At 37.8% G+C, this 18,334-nt stretch overlaps 1 protein-coding gene across 1 annotated transcript in view; it reads right to left on the bottom strand.

Moving 5' to 3' along the window:
* Nucleotides 1–18,334, bottom strand: part of LOC140241752 (cytoplasmic polyadenylation element-binding protein 3-like) — a 57,621-nt gene that overhangs the window by 6,413 nt on the left and 32,874 nt on the right. The window contains exon 7 of the mRNA XM_072321502.1: nt 3,919–4,100. Within this exon, the coding sequence (XP_072177603.1) occupies nt 3,919–4,100 (182 nt within the window). The remainder of the gene's footprint in view (nt 1–3,918; nt 4,101–18,334) is intronic.

Raw genomic sequence — 18,334 nt, 5'->3', positions numbered from 1 at the left:
AATGTCCTACACTTCTTGTTATGGTACCAAAAAAAAAAAAAAAAAAAAAAGAGAGAGGAAAGAAACATTCATAAATCTAAGGTAAAAGTAGGAAGGCCCCTTTTATGATGCACAAGGAATGCAAAGTGAAGCCATAATTCTGAGTTGATTTAAATTGTCAAGTTTGCACAACACATATAATTCACAAAATTCATCTTGAATACCAGCATGAAACTGCACAGTAATACACCGTCATCAAATTAATCCCCATATCACTCAATAAAACATACTCATTCATTATGACATATCACTGTGCAGGGAATAATTTTCCTTCTCAAAATTGAATAGCAATTTTTGTCGATGGACATACATTTTCAACAAAATGGTGTACAAGTCTATGTAATGAAACTACAAATGCAAATTACATTTTGTATAGCAGTCATACCAAAATGCATAGCAAATTGCTATGCGATACCAGGAAAATTATTCCCTGCTGTGCCTGTTCAGGCTATCATGCTTAATGGTACAAATGTGTGTCAAATGTAATACTTTTGGGGCAGTGCAGCACAGTGAGTCTAATCACTGCAAACACCATGAAGAGTTGCCATGGTAACTGCTGAGAGATGAATGATGCCTACCCCTACAGCTAAGTCAGACCAATAGATCTGCCTCTTGTTCGAAGCACTAAAGCTGTGTTTTTGTTTCATCTACAAATGGTACATAATGCCTTTAACAAGAGGCAGATTTACTGGTCAACAGGCAAGTTTAGCTGATAGCACACTTGTATGATGTGGATGTCTTTGAGAGATGATACACAGTTGTTGATATTCTGCTTAACAAGGTTTCCATTATAGTGGAAAAGTGTCGTGTAAAAAGCTGGTCAAGTATCACTATCATCAAAATTTTAATTTAGATTATTATAATCACATAATAACCAGAATTGTTTCACTGAGCATATAAGCTCATTTCCTAAGTTCCCTCAGTTACAACTGCTCACAAATGGCTACTTGTACAACACATTGTGCATATGGACAACAGCATATCGTTGCTGAGGTGACAAGACCTTGTATCTGAAATTTTGGTGAAAATGACTTTTTTGGATTAATGGTCAAATAATCAGTTAAGTGATGCCCTGTCCAAATTCAAACTGTCTTACTCCCAAAAATGAAGCCACTGCAGCATGTCAAAGGAAAGGCTATCCCATTCACTATATAGTGCTTTGTCCGCCATGTTTTTTGGCTCTCCTGAACATTTGACATTTAGTAGATACGAGGTCTTGTTGCCCCAGCGACGATATAACATTGCAATTCATTGACAAATTGCCCTTCATCTAAGTAAATAAACATTGACCACTTTTCAGTCATTGATATGATAAAAACCATAGGCATAAAAACTCAGGTCGGAATCGAACCAACAACCTACTCACTGCTACAAGCAGGCATCATATCCACTTAAGTACCAAGCTCCTGCCTGATAGCCAGAGATGGTGAACTGATCACTTATAGCAGCAGGTACTGCATATCTATTCAAATTAATGATTCTTGTTTTGAGCTGTTTTTATTGCAACTGATTGACAAATTGCCCTTCATCTGCTTTAATAAGACTGATTATTCAGAGGTTTTAGTTAGTAGCTATGATAAAAATCATGGGCATATATAACGTTGGACTCGAATCAACAGCATCCTAATTGCTAGACAGGTGTCATAGACTACAGAGTTTCTGCCCAATAACCAGAGATGGTTCTGATCCCTTATACGGCACTCTAGAGCAGGTACGGTGCCATGTATCTGTTCAAATTTAATGACCAACATGTGCTAAATTTCTTCGGAATCACTTTAATACAAACCACAGGAGCATTTCAGTCTGCGAGACATTTTCCTGATTTGGGAGTCACACAGTGTGATGCATTGGTAATATGGCAGCACATTTTCAACTGCTCTTACAATTTTTCCTGCATCCATGCTCCCTGCTCTTTGCGATGAATAATTAAAGTGGGATCTTTTATGTACATGAGCTGTGACTCTCTCTCACATGGGACCTCCATGTCCTATATGAGGCAAAGAGTGTTTTGCCTCTTACTAGACAGGATGGTATGATTACACAGAACATTGCTCAGCAAGACTAAGGAATTAGACCCGAGCCACTTAGATTGGGAAGTAGACGTGCTATCGACTGAGCCAAATCACTCTGGCATTGCCCTTTCCAGTACTACTGCCAAATGTGTCATGCACAAAACTACATTGAACGCAACATGCACACCAAATTTTGGGTACATTACTTGAAAACTGGAGTAGTTAAATCTGCAAGCCTTTTACCTAATTTGGGGGGGGGGGAATGCCTTGGTGCCATGGCAACACACTTTCCAATTCTCTTTGAAATACATGACTTTTACAACTTATATCAAGTTGCTCATGTGTGCCAGTTTTCTTGTGAATCACTGTAACACTGGAGAGGTAGTTTGACCCACAAGCCTTTAAAGAGAAAATCCACCCCAAAATGAATAAACTCTAAAAGAAAGAGAAAAAAATCCCAATAGAACGTTTAAATAATGACAAAAATCAGAAAAGAAATTGGGAAGGTATGGACATTTGAAAAGTTACATTTCTTCAGAAAACATTTCTTGACCAGTCCCAGTCAAATGAGTGAATTGATGTCATGCCTGCATAATTTTTCATGTATGTTATGGATGAAATTTGAATTTTTTTTTTAAGCTAATAAAGGTAAAAGCCTATTCCGATACTAAAATATATCAATTAACATTTGTTATTTTTCATCTTGGGTGGTACTAAGGCAAGTTTTTTTTATTCATACAGCTGAAATATTCAGACATTTGTCATTTCTGTATATGAAATGTTGCACTGTTCAGCAAGTAATTATTTCTCTTACAAAATTGGAAAAAATGGAGTGGGTCCTTCTTTAACTGATCTTGAGGGGCACACTATGCTGTTACCATGGCAACATTCTTTTCGCTTCTCTTGGAAAATGTGTCTTGCACAACTTTACACTGAGCTTAACATGAGTGCCATATACCATGTAGATCACTTGAAAACTGGAGAGGCACTTCAATCTGCTAGCCTTTTTCGATTTTGCGGCATAATGTGTTGTTACCATGCTAATACACTTTCTGCTACTCATGAAAAATGTGTCTTGCATAACTTTACATTGAGCTCAACATAGGTGCTAAATTTTGCTTGACAACTGGAGAAGCAGTTCAAGGGTTGCCATGGCAACATAGTTCTTGACACTCACAAAATAAGGTGTCTTGCACTACATGATACATTGTTCACATTTGCTGAATTAAGTAAATTGCTCATAAACCAAGATAGTACTTTGATCCACAACATTTTGGTATGATTTTAAGAAAATTTGTTGTAACCATGGCAATACATTACTCAATACTGACAAAAAAAAAAGTGTCCTCTACATCTACCTGTAATGGCTGTCACAGATGGCCAATTTTTAGGTCAATTGTTCAAAAAATGAGGGAGTTTGATCTGCAAGATTTTGCAATGGACCAACTGACTGACCACCTGACGGACTGCTCGACCATCCAACTTTGGGGTTATTCCTTTATACCCCCTTACACAATATGTGTTGGCCGGGAAATAACAACTCGACACACGAATAATTAATTTGAATAAACACACAGTACCCACTGTTACAAGGGATCAGAACCATTTCTGGCTATAGGATAGAGGCTTGGTAGTCTAGTGGGTATACATGCCTGTATAGCCATCAGGAGGTTGTCGCTTTAAATCCAACCTGAGTAAGATACAGTGTATAACATGTCACAGAATGTATTAATTTAAATCACAGTTTCTCATATTTCACATTTGCAATAAGGCAAATAAGAGACTTTTCACATATATCATAGGTACTTTTCTACACTTTAAACTCTGATACTGATAATACAAGATGATTGAAATCTTGATAACTTACTCTCTTGTCAATGTCACCATGTTGAAGCTGCACAAAGCGAGCACTGATGGCAGCAATGTAGCTCTGTTGGCTGGCAAAGGCCACACGCCCAGCTCCCTTAGGGTACTTCAGCTCAGGGTCAGTGTCAATACCAGCATAGCACACTCCACCATACAGACGATCCATTATCATGGCTAATTCAACTGCAAGAAGAAGAGGCAATTACAAATACTTTTGACAAAACAGAATGGGAAAGTGTCAAAACAAGAGGGCTAAATTACCGGCATCTCTTGCACGGAAAGTGCACAGCCATGCTGTAACAGATATTTAACAGGCTGACCTTAAACATTCCACAAACATGTACATTGTATGTTTAGCATATTCAATCTATACCAAAACTTTCATAAGACTATTTTCCTTGAAACAGTGTGACAAATGTAAATTTCTTTGTGTACTGAAAAATTTGGCCAAAAACAATACAGTTGTTTTCAAACATTACATTTAAAACTTAAAACAAAGACTTCTGCATGCTCCTCACATGAAGACCTGACTACTGTATCATGTGAAATGTACAATGATGCGACTGTCATCGTCAAAAAAAAAAAGAAAAAAAAAAGAGAGGAAAAAAAAACAACAACTTATGGTCCAACTACATGTACCATCCAGCTTCTTTCCTGTGCTAAATCACTGATGCCCTGTCTGACCAGAATTACCCTGACAACACATGCACAACGTCCGCACAAGCTCTCCTTACTTTGCCTAATATGTTCCTTCATTGTACGTGTTGTCCAGAATGTCATGGAAATTCTTGCCAAAATCTACTCTAGGCTACCTTGGGTAATTACACAACACTGGACATCTGGACAACCCTTTTATTAGATCGTTCTCAAAGTCAGATTCAGCTGACAAAGGAAATTGATTTACTGTAAAAGTGGAAATTTTCGCGCATTTCGCACAATCAGAAGCGAGCGCGAAAATAAAAGCACGCGAATGTTTTTGCGTGCCGTATGCTCCAGTAGTTGATGTCTTGATTCCGCGGAATTAAAAACACGCGAAACTCTTCTTACCCGGCCAAGTGCGAAAAATTAGACGCGCGAAAATATCCACTTTTACAGTATAACACACATGTACAGAATGACACACCACACCCACAACATGTGCAACAATCACAATCCTGTCTTGTTTACAAACATTGTTCTCTGCTTTAATGTTTATAGGGCAGTTTTGAATTTTCCATAACACTAAAAAATAAATGTTAATTAGAATGCATGTAAAATTCTTCTTAGAACTTTATCTAAATCAATTTTATCAAAACATCTTTACATGCATTAGAAGGCATTTTGTTAATGAGATTTTCTGCGCTTACAAAAGTAGGTTTGGATGACACATAAATGGATAGGTTGCCATGGAAATCTACATACAGAGAGTTTATCAGTGTGTGTCTGTCTAGAAAGCATCTCGTTTTCTTCCCTTGGTTTTATTTCCTAGGAGAGGAATGTTACCATCTGTTTGTTCTCTGGATCTGAATGTGGTAGAATCATACGAATAACATGGCAAGGGTGCTGTTTAAAGATGTCTAAAAGTTAATTTTGGACATAATCATAAAAAGATAGACACATGTCCAGACAAACTCTGTTATAACATGGCTCTATGCTACTTTCCTTTTTTGTTTTATTCATACATTAACATGTGTTTGTCTGCAGGAAAAATCTGTATAATACCAAATTTTAGAAAATGTGGAACAACACTCGTGTCATGTTACACATGTACATCACTACCACATTCGGGCTTACTAATGCATTCAGAACCCAACTTATTCATGAAAATCAAATGAAACTCTGTCTGATGCTTACCAGAAGACAAAGCAACAACTATTTGTGCAAACCTGACTCTTAGTATTGAAAAGCATTGTCATGTATTGAGTACATGTACTTGTGAATAGAGCAGCTTGTACAGCAACTAAGTCCTCTGAGAAATATATCAATAAATTATAAACATTAGCAAAGCAGCCACTTCAATTAATCAATTAAAAAAAAAACAGTTGCAAGCATCATTCACCTCTGTTTTCTACATATCCTGTCATGTTCACGACAAATGCAAATTTTGTGATGAGCTTGTACACAATGGTATTTGTAAGCTATGGCAGCCATCTCCCGAACACACGTGATGAATGCCGGTCAGGCTAACCTTCCTCAGATCTAATTATGTTGAGTACCCGGTGAAGGCATTCAGCTACACCACGCAAATGACACATGTCTAGGACCCTCCCGTGTGTGTTGCACCATAATGATCCAAACCCTGACCAAGTAAGTGTGAGTACGTGTGTGTGTGTGTGTGTGTGTGTGTGTGTGTATGTGTGTGTGTATGTCTGTACATGTGTGTTTCTTACAGGAGTACAAGCATCAGATACTGGTATACCACTGAGGTACATATATATGTTTCAATGCCTGTATGTTTTATTTGCCCTTGTGGGCCTCTGTGCAAATCCAATGTCTGATGGGCTGTTGTCTGTGTTTCATGCATAAGCCTTTCTCCAACTACCAACCATATGTTTGTGTGTGCACAAATGTGTGTGTATGTGTGTGTGTGTGTGTGTGCATAGCATTTATGTGGGCATGGCTTGCTCTGAATTCACGTCACAGGCACTGCTGAAAATGCCATGGCATAATAACCCCCTCTCTCCCCTCTTGATTGGCAGCCAGTAAATACCCTTCTCTCGTCAGCTCATCCATCCTGAGAATTTAACTGAGAGCATTTTCAAACACATTCCTCTACTCCAGCAATGCACAAGCAAGCTGGCCATTCCTCGATCCAGCTGGCTGCCAGCTCAATATGGACTACAATGTACTTCGTAGCATGACATGGAAGGGATTCAACATACATTAACATCTCATTTGCATCCCACTTTACTCACAAGCATGCATCCCACTTTACTCATGCACAAGCATGCATACCGTATGCCAGTTATGGCACTGAAATGGAACAGCTGTTTTCAGCTTTCATTTACAATTCAGTGTAACCTACTATATACTGAGATCAATATCTCTTTGTATGCTACCCATGAGAGTAATGACAAGGAATGCAAGCTGTGATGCTAGTTAGGCCTACAGTATAGTCCCTCGGTACAAATGGTAAATGTGACAGCACATATTTTTTTTTTTTTTTTTTTTGGGGGGGGGGGGGGAGGGGACTATTTGTGCATGACTGCCAGAAAGCGAAAAACAACACAGATGTTCACAGATCATTGCCAAGATGTATGGACATTTAAGAGAGAGAAGGAGAGAAAGTGAGACAGATTAAAGGGGAAATGTTGATTTGTTTCATGACTACTGTTATTTGGTGAAAAGTTGTCTTTGTAGATGGAAGACGCTGCAGTTAACTATACTACAGATGTATATCCTACACAATTGAGAAAAAACAAACACAAACAAGGTACACATGTTTGTATTTGTGCCTCTGTATGCCTGCACATTCTACCATCAAGGACCAAAATTTTGCTATTTCATTCATTACAGCACCAAGAGCACACATTTTACATAGGCCCTAAAATGTCCATGCACTATGATACGCAATCAATCGACTGTTTCTGCACAACTAAATAATTACCCTCGGACAGTATCGCTAAAAAGTCAAATTCTAAAAGGAAGAAGTTTCCATAGTAGTGATGGTCACATGTAAAGCACTGAATCTGAACATTTGCATGTCCATACTTTAGTGGATGGGCATGGCATACCAATTTGTGCAGGATTTTTATCATTATGAGGGTCTGCAAAGGGATTTTGAAATGTTGATGACATGAGTACTGCATTTATGTACTCTACATAGTATGTCCTACATGCATTGGAAAATAACCCTTCTTAATATGCGAGATTTACAAAAACTGTATTCATTAACCTCAAATAAACATACTCTGCCCACATTTTACTTGAATTACAGAACAGCAGAATAATAATACCATAATCATAATGAAGTCCATAAATTGAATGCATTTCCACCATGACATCAAAGATTGAAATATTCAGGACCTGCCCGGTAGGCTTTCATCAAAGCTGTGCTGAATGTAAGAAGTTTCCTTTGAAAACACACTGGTGTATCTTACTATCCCGAAGCTAACATAACAAGAACTTGAACCTACACAAAGGAAGAAAGGTGCATTACCGTATGTCACATGATACATTCTCTCTAGCAGATAAGGATACTCTCTTGTAATGAGTGATGCTAGATAAGGCAGAAATGTATAACAGCATCTTTAACTGATCCACATCCTTCCACACACTCGGCCATGACAGAGATTTTGTTTTCACATTGCAAGAGCCACTCTACTAGAATCATCCCATTATGTATTACTTGTGCCAAGGAAAATTCTTGAATAGTTGTACAGATGAACAAAAGAATACAGCACAATCGTAAGACACCAGTACAAAAGCCTGTATGGATGGGAATTACTGTTTACCTGAGCTTCAAGCGGACCTGTGGTGCCTCTTGATCATTTTGTCTTAAAATGAAATGGAACAACCTCTTCAAAGCTCTTACAAATAAAATACATCCTCCACTTTTTGTTTATCTGTACAACTACAGGAAGAGGCATTTAATAATAGAAATAAGTAAGCCTCAGAAGCTCAGGCCAAAGCCCTCATTGATGATAACACATGCACAAACCCTGTGGATGATTTCTACTTATGGTGTACATCTAGTTTGAATGCATCTGGACAAAATGATTAAACTTTATGGCCCGAATTCATGAAGGTGGTACAAATGAAACCATGGTTGAAACTATGGACAAAAACCAAGGAGTGCCAAGTGTCGCACGGAATATTTCGTTACAAAATTGGTCATTTTGTCAACAAAATGACCGTTTCGTTAACGAAATTATCATTTCGTGGAAGAAATGTTCATTTACTTGCAAAATGTTGTCATTTCGTAACAAAATAATCATTTCATCAACGAAATGACCGATTTCGTAGCGAAATATTCCATGCAACACTTGGCGCTCCATGGTTTTTGTCCATGGTTTAAACCATGGTTTCATTTGTACCACCTTTGTGAATTCCGGCCAATAGGTCATTTCCATCAGTGGAGCACCTCCTTAAAGATAATAAAAAGTTTTGGTACCTCAAAACTTTCCCTGAATTTCCTTGTCTTGGTTTGTGTTTCAGGTTAAAGTACGTTGTCTGTGAGAATTACTCGCCCCAAAGTGCTCTCATGTCTTAGTAATCATGCAATAATGGTTTCGTACCAGAGCCGTCGTGGTACCGCGGCGAAAATTATAGTACAATGTATACGTTGTACGAAACCACTGACTGCGACCAGCACCGTGCAGCCCCATACGCATAGCTAACAGCGACCAGCAGCCCCATACGCATAGCGTAATGGGGCTTCGCATTGTAGCATCCAGGATCATGAAAGAATTAGTATCGCGGGTAACAGTCAGTTTAAAATCCAAAAGTTTCTTCAATTTGAAGACTTACCAATTAAGTTGAAGTATTGAAAACAGGCTTCGGACAACATTTGGTCTGCCAATAGTCCCTTTCTGTTCGAATTGATGACTGAATGTGACTCGGTCGAGAGGACCTTGGGAGAGCTACATACACTGAAAACTACGGCCAGCGCATGCGCACACAAACATCTTATCCGTTCATGGATTTGAAATCTGTGTGCATGCATGACTTGTGATGCGTTCTCATGCACTGGCTGTAGTATTCAGTGTACGTAGTTCTCCCAAGGTCCTCTCGACCGAGTCACATTCAGTCATCAATTCCAACAGAAAGGGACTATTGGCAGAACCAAACGTTGCCCTAAGCCTGTTTTCAATACTTCAACTTAATTGGAAAGTCTTCAAATTGAAGAAATTTTGGGATTTTAACTTGACATGTACCCGCGATACTAAATCTGTCATGATCCTGAATGCTACAATGCGAAGCCCGATTACGCTATGCGTATGGGGCTGCTGGTCGCTATGCGTATGGGGCTGCTGGTCGCAGTTAATTGCATGATTACTAAGACAAGAGAGCACTTTGGGGCGAGTAAGTCTCACAGTGTTAGTTATATGAAAGGTACTTTAACCTGAAACACAAACTAAGACAAGGGAAACTTTTGAGGTACCAGAACTTTTTATTATCTTTAAATTGTCATGGACAACTGATATAGTTTCCCAACATGACATATCTACACAAAATATCACAAAGGGTGTATACATAATTGCTTGATCTAAAGGAGAAGTTTGCTATCATCATTTCTTTTGGACTTTTCTTTAGTGTGTGTGTGTGTTGGGGGGGGGGGGGGCATTGCTTAAAGGGAACCCAAACCCAAAGAGCACTGTGGATTGAGTGAAAGCAGCAACATTAGCAGAACACATCAGTGAAAGTTTGAGGAAAATCGGACAATCAATGCAAAAGTTATGAATTTTTAAAGCTTTGGTGTTGGAACCGCTGGATGAGGAGACTACTAGAGGTTATGACATGTGTGGACAACAATATAAAGAAAATATAGAAAAAATTCCACAAAAATTCACTTCTCTAGCATAATGAAAGAGCACTTGACTACGCTTTCAGAAAGCAGGGGAATAATTGCTACCCTTAACATATGTCAGTATCAAGTTGATGAAATGTGTAATTTTCATGAAAAATTAATTTTTGTGGAATTCCCTTTATATTTTCTTTAGATTTTCCATCATAAAATATCATGGGCATACATATTAGATAACAAGATATTAAACATTGTCCAAGACTTCTACAATATACATCTGGCACAATGAAATAACTGACCATGCAACTTGTATAAAAAAAAATATTCTAATATAATGTACTACTGTAAAACAAGATATATTCGCGGCATGAATTTTTCGCGAATTGGAGCCGACGGCCTTTTTTGCGGCATGGAATTTTCAAGAATTGCAATTGGCATTCAATGCATATAGTGTAGACAAGAACTTTCGCGTGCATTTTAATTTCGCGAATCTTGGTGCTCGCGAAATTAAGATGCATGTGAAAATTCCTTGTTTTACAGTAAACCACTGTGAGCGGGGATTAAATGTCTGTTTGCGCAAGTTTGAGCTGACAAAACCCGTCTTGATTCAACTGTGGGTTACACATCAACATACATGTACGGATGTCTGATACAAACCAGCTAGTACAAATAGCTAGTGATAGGAATATGGCTCACATACTGTGGATGTACCAGCATAAGTACTGAACCAAACCTGTTCCTGGTTACAATGCATCAGAAACCAACTTCACTGTCTTACTCACTCATGATCATGTAACCCTTAAGTATTTTGTGTGTCTGTAAATCAAGTACGAACTGTGTTTGACCTGAAAATGTGCTAAACATCAACAACTTACGAGGAATTACTTCAGCTTCACATACAGAAACTAATGTCTACTGTATATCTGTATGCATCAGTATGCACTCATACACAGTTGAACTCTTTTCAAACAGAAGATTGACAGTACTGAGGGAGCCTAAAAACAAATTCACATCTAATTTGATGATAAAGATATTTGAAAAGTTAGGTTATGAGCTACCTGTATATGACTTGACCTTATTTTCAAGATAATGACGACTTCTAAAACATGTTTGGGAATCAATACTATATTTCAAACTTTTTTATAACCATGAAAATAATTGCATAAATTACATATATACGTATATAGGATCACTTCACTATTTCTTATTTGATCACTTTACATGAGACACATAAAAGGTCAAGTAAAAAAAGAAAGAGGTTTATTGTTCAGGTCTTCGGAGAGAGATGATGCGGGAGGTCCTTACTATCTGATATCTTGATATTTTTCTGATCCAAGGCCCGTGCATACATGTGCATTTGCAATCTAATGCAAGGCGCTGGCATAATTTCGCACTGCCTTGTACAATGATTTTTAATGATGTACTTGAACTAGTGTTGATCAACCCTAAACATTTCATAACCTAACATACTTGCATTTGAGCCTCCAGAGTTGGGTAAAAGCTGAAAATTTGCTGTTACTTTTGATACTTTTACACATATCAGAATTACTTCACAACGCAAATCACTTGATACGTTCTACTACATATGTACATATTGCACCGATGACTGCACTAATGTGTACACTGTACATGCATACCGCTATTGACTGGAGAGAACAGTGCAGAGCTTCAATTCAAGCAACCAAGTTTATGTGTAAAAGTGTCTAAAAGTATTTTGACTGACTTTGCAGACTCAGATGCAAGTGTATTAGGGTTTTTTTTTTTTTTTTTTTTTTTTTTTTTAATATTTAGAGCAAGTTTGGACATGTTTGAAAATCACTCAATAATGCATACAATGTATGCGGGTGTGCGGAGACGATGTACAGTTGAACCTCTATTATCCGGCCTCCCTTTATCCGGATCTCTCTATTATCCGGACGCAATCTCGCCGTGATTTTTTTTAATAATTACGGGAAGAAAGGGGAATTCCCAACTCCTTGAGAACTCCTACCCAAACACATATGAATTACATATTACTTCCAAAATGATTAACATACATTGCATCAAATTTCCCTCCAAATTGCTTACCTTCAGACATTTCAACATCCCGAAACATCCCCAAATGTAACAATGAAAAGGTTGCAGTATACACTTTACTACATGTGGTACTACAATGAGCTACATCAGTACATGTGTATGTATATGTACATGTATAAAGCATTGAGTCTCCCGTATCCGGCCAAATCCCTTATCCGGATGAGCCCCGGTCCCGACTTGTCCGGATACGAGAGGTTCAACTGTACTTTGCTGTGTCAAGGCCCACAGTAGGACACTACATACAGCAGCTGATTTGGAAATCAACAAAATCCAGACAAGAATTTGCACTACTAGTAACTTTATCTTTGCCCACATCTTGGTAAATGATCTAATCAATTGTGTCTAGGTCTCTCTGATATGCAGTATACTGCTGTTCACTAAGAAGCCTGTCATCATGTGTGATGCATGTCATGTCTTCTTGGACTTATCCGGGCGCATTAAAAAAAACTGGAACTCTACAATATGTTGCATAGAAGTATAGGACCTGTTGGCCATACATTGTATGTGAAGCTAGACACTCTAACCTACAATAAGATACCCAGGGAAGATGTCGGCAAGGGCATACAAAATGCCTACAGGAGGAATGACACAATCCCCCTACAGTACTACAGAATGCCTGACGTACATTGTATGAAGGAATGACTATGAAGAAGATACACATGTGAGCCACATAATGAATATTCAGGCCATATGCACGGCAAGTCGGGATGACGTGCAATATTGCCATGAGGGTGAGATGGCTTGAGGAGAGGGGGCCTAAAAGGTGACTGCATGCACAAACCACTGATTCTTTGCCAATCATCATCTCATTGCTCACCAAAGCCACTCCTGCTCATGATGATGAGCATGACATATCAGCTATTTATTCTTTTTTCACATTTTATTTCAGTTTTCTGTTTATGTCATGAAAAACTCAAGCTCATGTTTGAAACCCTGGTGTGGTACATTGTAGTATCAACAACTGACTGCCCAGTACTTCTACCTATAAAACAGAAGGTGAAAGAGATGAGGATTCAGGGCAAGAAAATCATTGCATGGATGACACTCCAGACCAGCCAATAGGCCCTTGCATTACTCTGGGGGGAAGTGACATTCAAAGTATGCATTACTCTGTCCTTTGTGATGGGATTACAATATGAAAAGGTCCAAGTAAATAAAGGCATGTGAACAGGTCATATCATCTATAGATTACATTGAACATGAACAATTTTTCCAGAATGAATTGCTTTATGTGTCCAAGGGCAAAACTGTGCAATGTGAACTCATACAGCAATGCTCAGTATCATACTTTACATCTATTTTCACATCCTAACCTTTGCAGAGTATAAACTAACAGTACCCTACAGCTTATTCTTCTCTCTTAAATAAAAGCTGTATGGACTGCAGGTTTTAGATGCCTAAAACATTATTTCATGGTAAGGTTAGAAATGGGAGTGCCACATACACGTTTGCTAAACTGTTTGCACTTCAGGCACATCCTGAACAGACACACACAAGAACAGACACTGTCTGCACTAATCTCATCCTACACTCCATGGCGACAGGTTGAAGGAGTCATCCTAATGACAAGAATTGCAACTTGAAGGGGTAAAAGGGGGGGGGGAGGGATGGGAGGGGTATTTGGCAACCTGTAATTAGATGTTGAACTATTAACCTGTTCCTCTGTAGAGCAAATGACAAAACTATCTCACTTACACTATCCTTCTTTTGAGGATCACTTTCACCTGCTTAGCATGCTGAGCACTAAAGAAGTCCACCGGCTTTAAAAAAAGATTTCCGCATGTAGACAGGAAGCTGATTAGAAACAAGGCAACTGCCAGATTGTGCTCACCCACTCAGAGCATTTTCAAGGGTGCATTTCAATGTGAAATGTGCTTGTGTTTGTGCATTTGAAGTTTTCTTACATGGCCATTTAACACTAAAAGACTGTAAACAATACTGTAACTTAAGGACTGGGCAATGAGAGCAAAGTGCCTTGCTTAGAGAGCAACCGCTGATGACTGTGGTCTTGAACCAGGGACCTTAAAGTTGAGATTCCCTGGGTTGTGCAATGAGCCACAATGGGTTCTATTAAAATTATCATTAAATGAATAGTGGATGCAAGAAACAAAATCTAAAAATAAAATGTAGAACAAGAAATGTAAAAGGTATCCTTGGTAACTGCATGGTTGAAGATGAGAAACATTTCAACTGTGCAAGTTGCCAAAAGGAAAGTATATTTTTTACTTCAATCATTTACAGTGGGGAAAATTGAAAAAAAAAATGTCATTATGTATAGGGAAAGGGAAATATCAAAGCTTATAAAGATGATAATCCATGAAATTTGACAATGGCATACATGGTGTAGGCCTATAATATATGTACTTCCCCTATCAGCACTATAACATATAGGTTCTCACAATGCATCACTGATCTGCACTTGGTTGTAATCTGTATTTGCTTTGAAAAGTTATGTATTAAACAATAGATGGATACCATAAATGATGTTTAAAGTTTCATACATGAATCTTAGACACAGACAAACAAACAGACGGAGGGAAAAAGAATCATTTAACACTTGAGTTCACATAATACAACTAATATCCTGTTTGGCTGCAATTAGTCACTGCATTACAGTATCATGGATATATGAAAAACAAAGAGTTTTGCTGGTAAACTTCAACATGTGACCTTAATGACCTTCAATCCAAGCACAAGCCCTTGGACAGCAACACAAAATCAACATACCCCATTGCATCTCCTACCCAAGATTGTTCACAATTGGTAAAATGGTTGCAATGTCATAAAGAATGTTGCATTTGAGCTTGTACAGTATGTGATCTCTAATGACCCCTTGACCTATACACATACAACTGTAGTCCAGGATAATCCTCATGTGCATCACAACTCAAGCAAATACAGCTGTACATCATTTCACCATGATTGAATCAATGCAGCAAAACTTATTCTTGAATCGCATCATGTATAAAGTTATCTTAGCACTAGACCTTAAGGTTGGGTTATTCTGCTGTTCGAACTTGTAATCCAGATATTGTATATCTCATGGATTTTCTCTGTAGTTCTTTATTCCAACACCAAATGTTTTTCATTCCCTAAAACATTTCTTGAATATACTATCAAAAAGACATCGTAAGTGTTACTTTGCCAGTCACCCTAAAGTTTCCTAACATCATACCAAAGTGCATGCCATCTATTTCATATCCTATAGCCAATTATAGTCAAAGTCTTGGATAATTGCTTTTTCAGTGATTGTGTTAAATGTTGAATTTCAGACTCTGGGATTTTAACTAATTTGTATATTCAGGTTGTACAGTAAATCAGGTTTTCTGTGCAGATCATTAGCTGCATTCACATGTACAAAATAGTGGGATAATAATTGTGATCCATATCTCAAGATTTTGTGCAAGTGTTCACATGGACAGAAAAAGCGCAATAATGATCATAATCCAAAGTTCAAGATTTGTTCACACAGACACAAATATCCCGCTAATTGGCGCACACAGTGCACTTCACTGCGTGCACTTCCCTTTGCCCTTTATTCTTGCGTGTCAGAGAGGTGTGGTGTGCACGCTGTTGCGGTGCACACGCTGTTTTGATGTGCACTTTGAATGATGGGATATACAATTGTAAAATCTAGAAATTATTTGGTCCACTGTTTTCATGGTCACCGCAGGGCTAATTATTGGGATAATTATGAAGTGCAAGATTTCTTGGTATTTGAATCACAATGAAAATATAACAAACTGAATATAGCATTCACTTTAGAATATTCTATGATAGAACTTGTGTTCATTGTGGTCTATAATGCTACACTAATAAACATCATTCTTATTTTGAACATACTACATGTAATGTAAACACTAATGCTGTAGTGTGTCTTTAGATAAGTGTAGGGAGTAGGAATGGATTTTAAAGTCAAGTGGATTTAAGTCAAGAAGGAAGGAAGTGGGTAATTGAGACTTCCTATGACTCTGACATTGGTAGCAACCATACTCTCTCACTATGCTTCAAGTAACTCTTGACCAACACTACACTGAAATTGACTAGGGTCTCTAAAAGCCCCCAATGATTCTCCTTTTATGTGAAGCTTCCCTATTCTTGAGAGCACTGCACTGCACATATGATGAAATCTTTTGAAGAGAGTGTCCGGAACAAGTGAATATTGAAATATGAACTTGGCATTTGACCCCTGACCTTCATACTATATTTGCCAAACTCTGGCCTAACCCATCAACAGCTAGTTGTGATGTTTATCCTATATGAAAACAAACTTAAATTGGTTTTATTTAGCTATGATATATTCAGAGTTACAATTTAGAACATGAAGTCCAGGTATCATATTTTTTACTTTCATTCCTAATCTACGATTTGATACATTACGCCTACACTAAGTACTAGGCTTCTCTAATTCTATCCATATCTATATCAATGAAATAATGTCAAATACACCAAGTTTTGTCAAACACTTCTAAACATTGATATAAATTGAGTATTGGTTCCCTAATCATTACAGTGTACCATCAAAATTTTAATCTACATGTACACTGCATTCTGTCATACTGGGTGGTCATACAATCAATTTCAGACTAAAAGAAAATAAATGTTTAAACTAAATCATGCGCTGCCTTGCGATGTTAACAAACGTAAAGATCAGAATTCAATAATCATAAGCAAGAGAAATGATACCTGGTATAAAGTTGTCACTGTTGTAAAAAAACAAACAAACATACAAAATAGACTTGTGAAAAGACATTATGGACATCATTGAGCACTATGAAAATCTAACAATCTTTACTAGATGAAACAGGAAAGATTTCACCATTACCGCTATTTAATGTTACATGAAGTATTTCACATATCACAAAAATACATTTATCATTCTCTGAAATGTCATGATATGCTTAAATATTTGGAAGAGTAGAAAAAAGTAAATAATTCTATTTAGAAGACTCAGATTGGTTAGGATAAAAGTTCAGTAGTATTTATTTCTAGACCCTTCCCCTCTATGTGGATATTCCCACATGCTTGTTTTTGTAGATGTAAAAAGTTTGATGAAATTCTATAAACTACTATTCAGGTGCCCTTTTGTATTTGATCTTGACCTTGAATTAAACTTCTTAAATTACCTTTTCTCCTTGTGCCTTGAACCAGCATACTTGATGCTTCAACAAATCCTATTTTTCTTTTCATTTTTTTTTTTCAAAATGAGATCAATTACATGCAAGTCATGATTCAGACACTGAAAAAATTGCCACATATCTGGAGTTGTGATAATGTCAACATAAAACCTAACAGCATAAACAAGAGTACGATGAAGAAAGAGCTCAAGCTGAGTCACGCATTTGGGCAAAAACGGGAGTTCACAAGCAAGAAGACAGCAAGAAGACATGAAACAATGGCTAGGAAACAACAGCTCACAAGTGCTTTGCTTAAATCCTAAATGCAAGGCCTACAGTACAGTCTTTCCTTGTTTTTCACTGTCAATAGAAAGCAGCGCAGAGCCAGTATGCATACCTTAGCCACTGGGTACCTACTGAGGTGACCCAACATGCTCTTGGCTGCTCCACCCACTGGGTACCTACCCAGGTGACCCAACATACTCTTGGCTGCTCTACATGGTGTGAGTGAGCTTGACTCCGCCTGTCCAAGTCCTTTGTAAATATTTGTCTCCAGGGAAGTAATACAAACTTACTTTGTCCTTGTTATTGCTAGTTTTGCTACCAACAGGAATATAGCAGCAAGCAGGCATTTAGCAGGAATAGATGAACAGACAAGTGCAATGCAAGGGTAAGAATATTACTATCCACACATTACGGCAATAAAAACAATCTGCTTATATTAAAGCTGACTGAAAAATGAATGAATTAAGCTCGAACAGAGAGGGTGAATCACTGAA

Source organism: Diadema setosum, chromosome 18 (assembly GCF_964275005.1).
Source record: "Diadema setosum chromosome 18, eeDiaSeto1, whole genome shotgun sequence".
In the NCBI taxonomy this organism is placed as follows: Eukaryota; Metazoa; Echinodermata; class Echinoidea; order Diadematoida; family Diadematidae; genus Diadema; species Diadema setosum.
The sequence above is the reverse complement of the archived record's forward strand: the minus strand, read 5'-3'. Positions and strand labels throughout refer to the sequence as shown.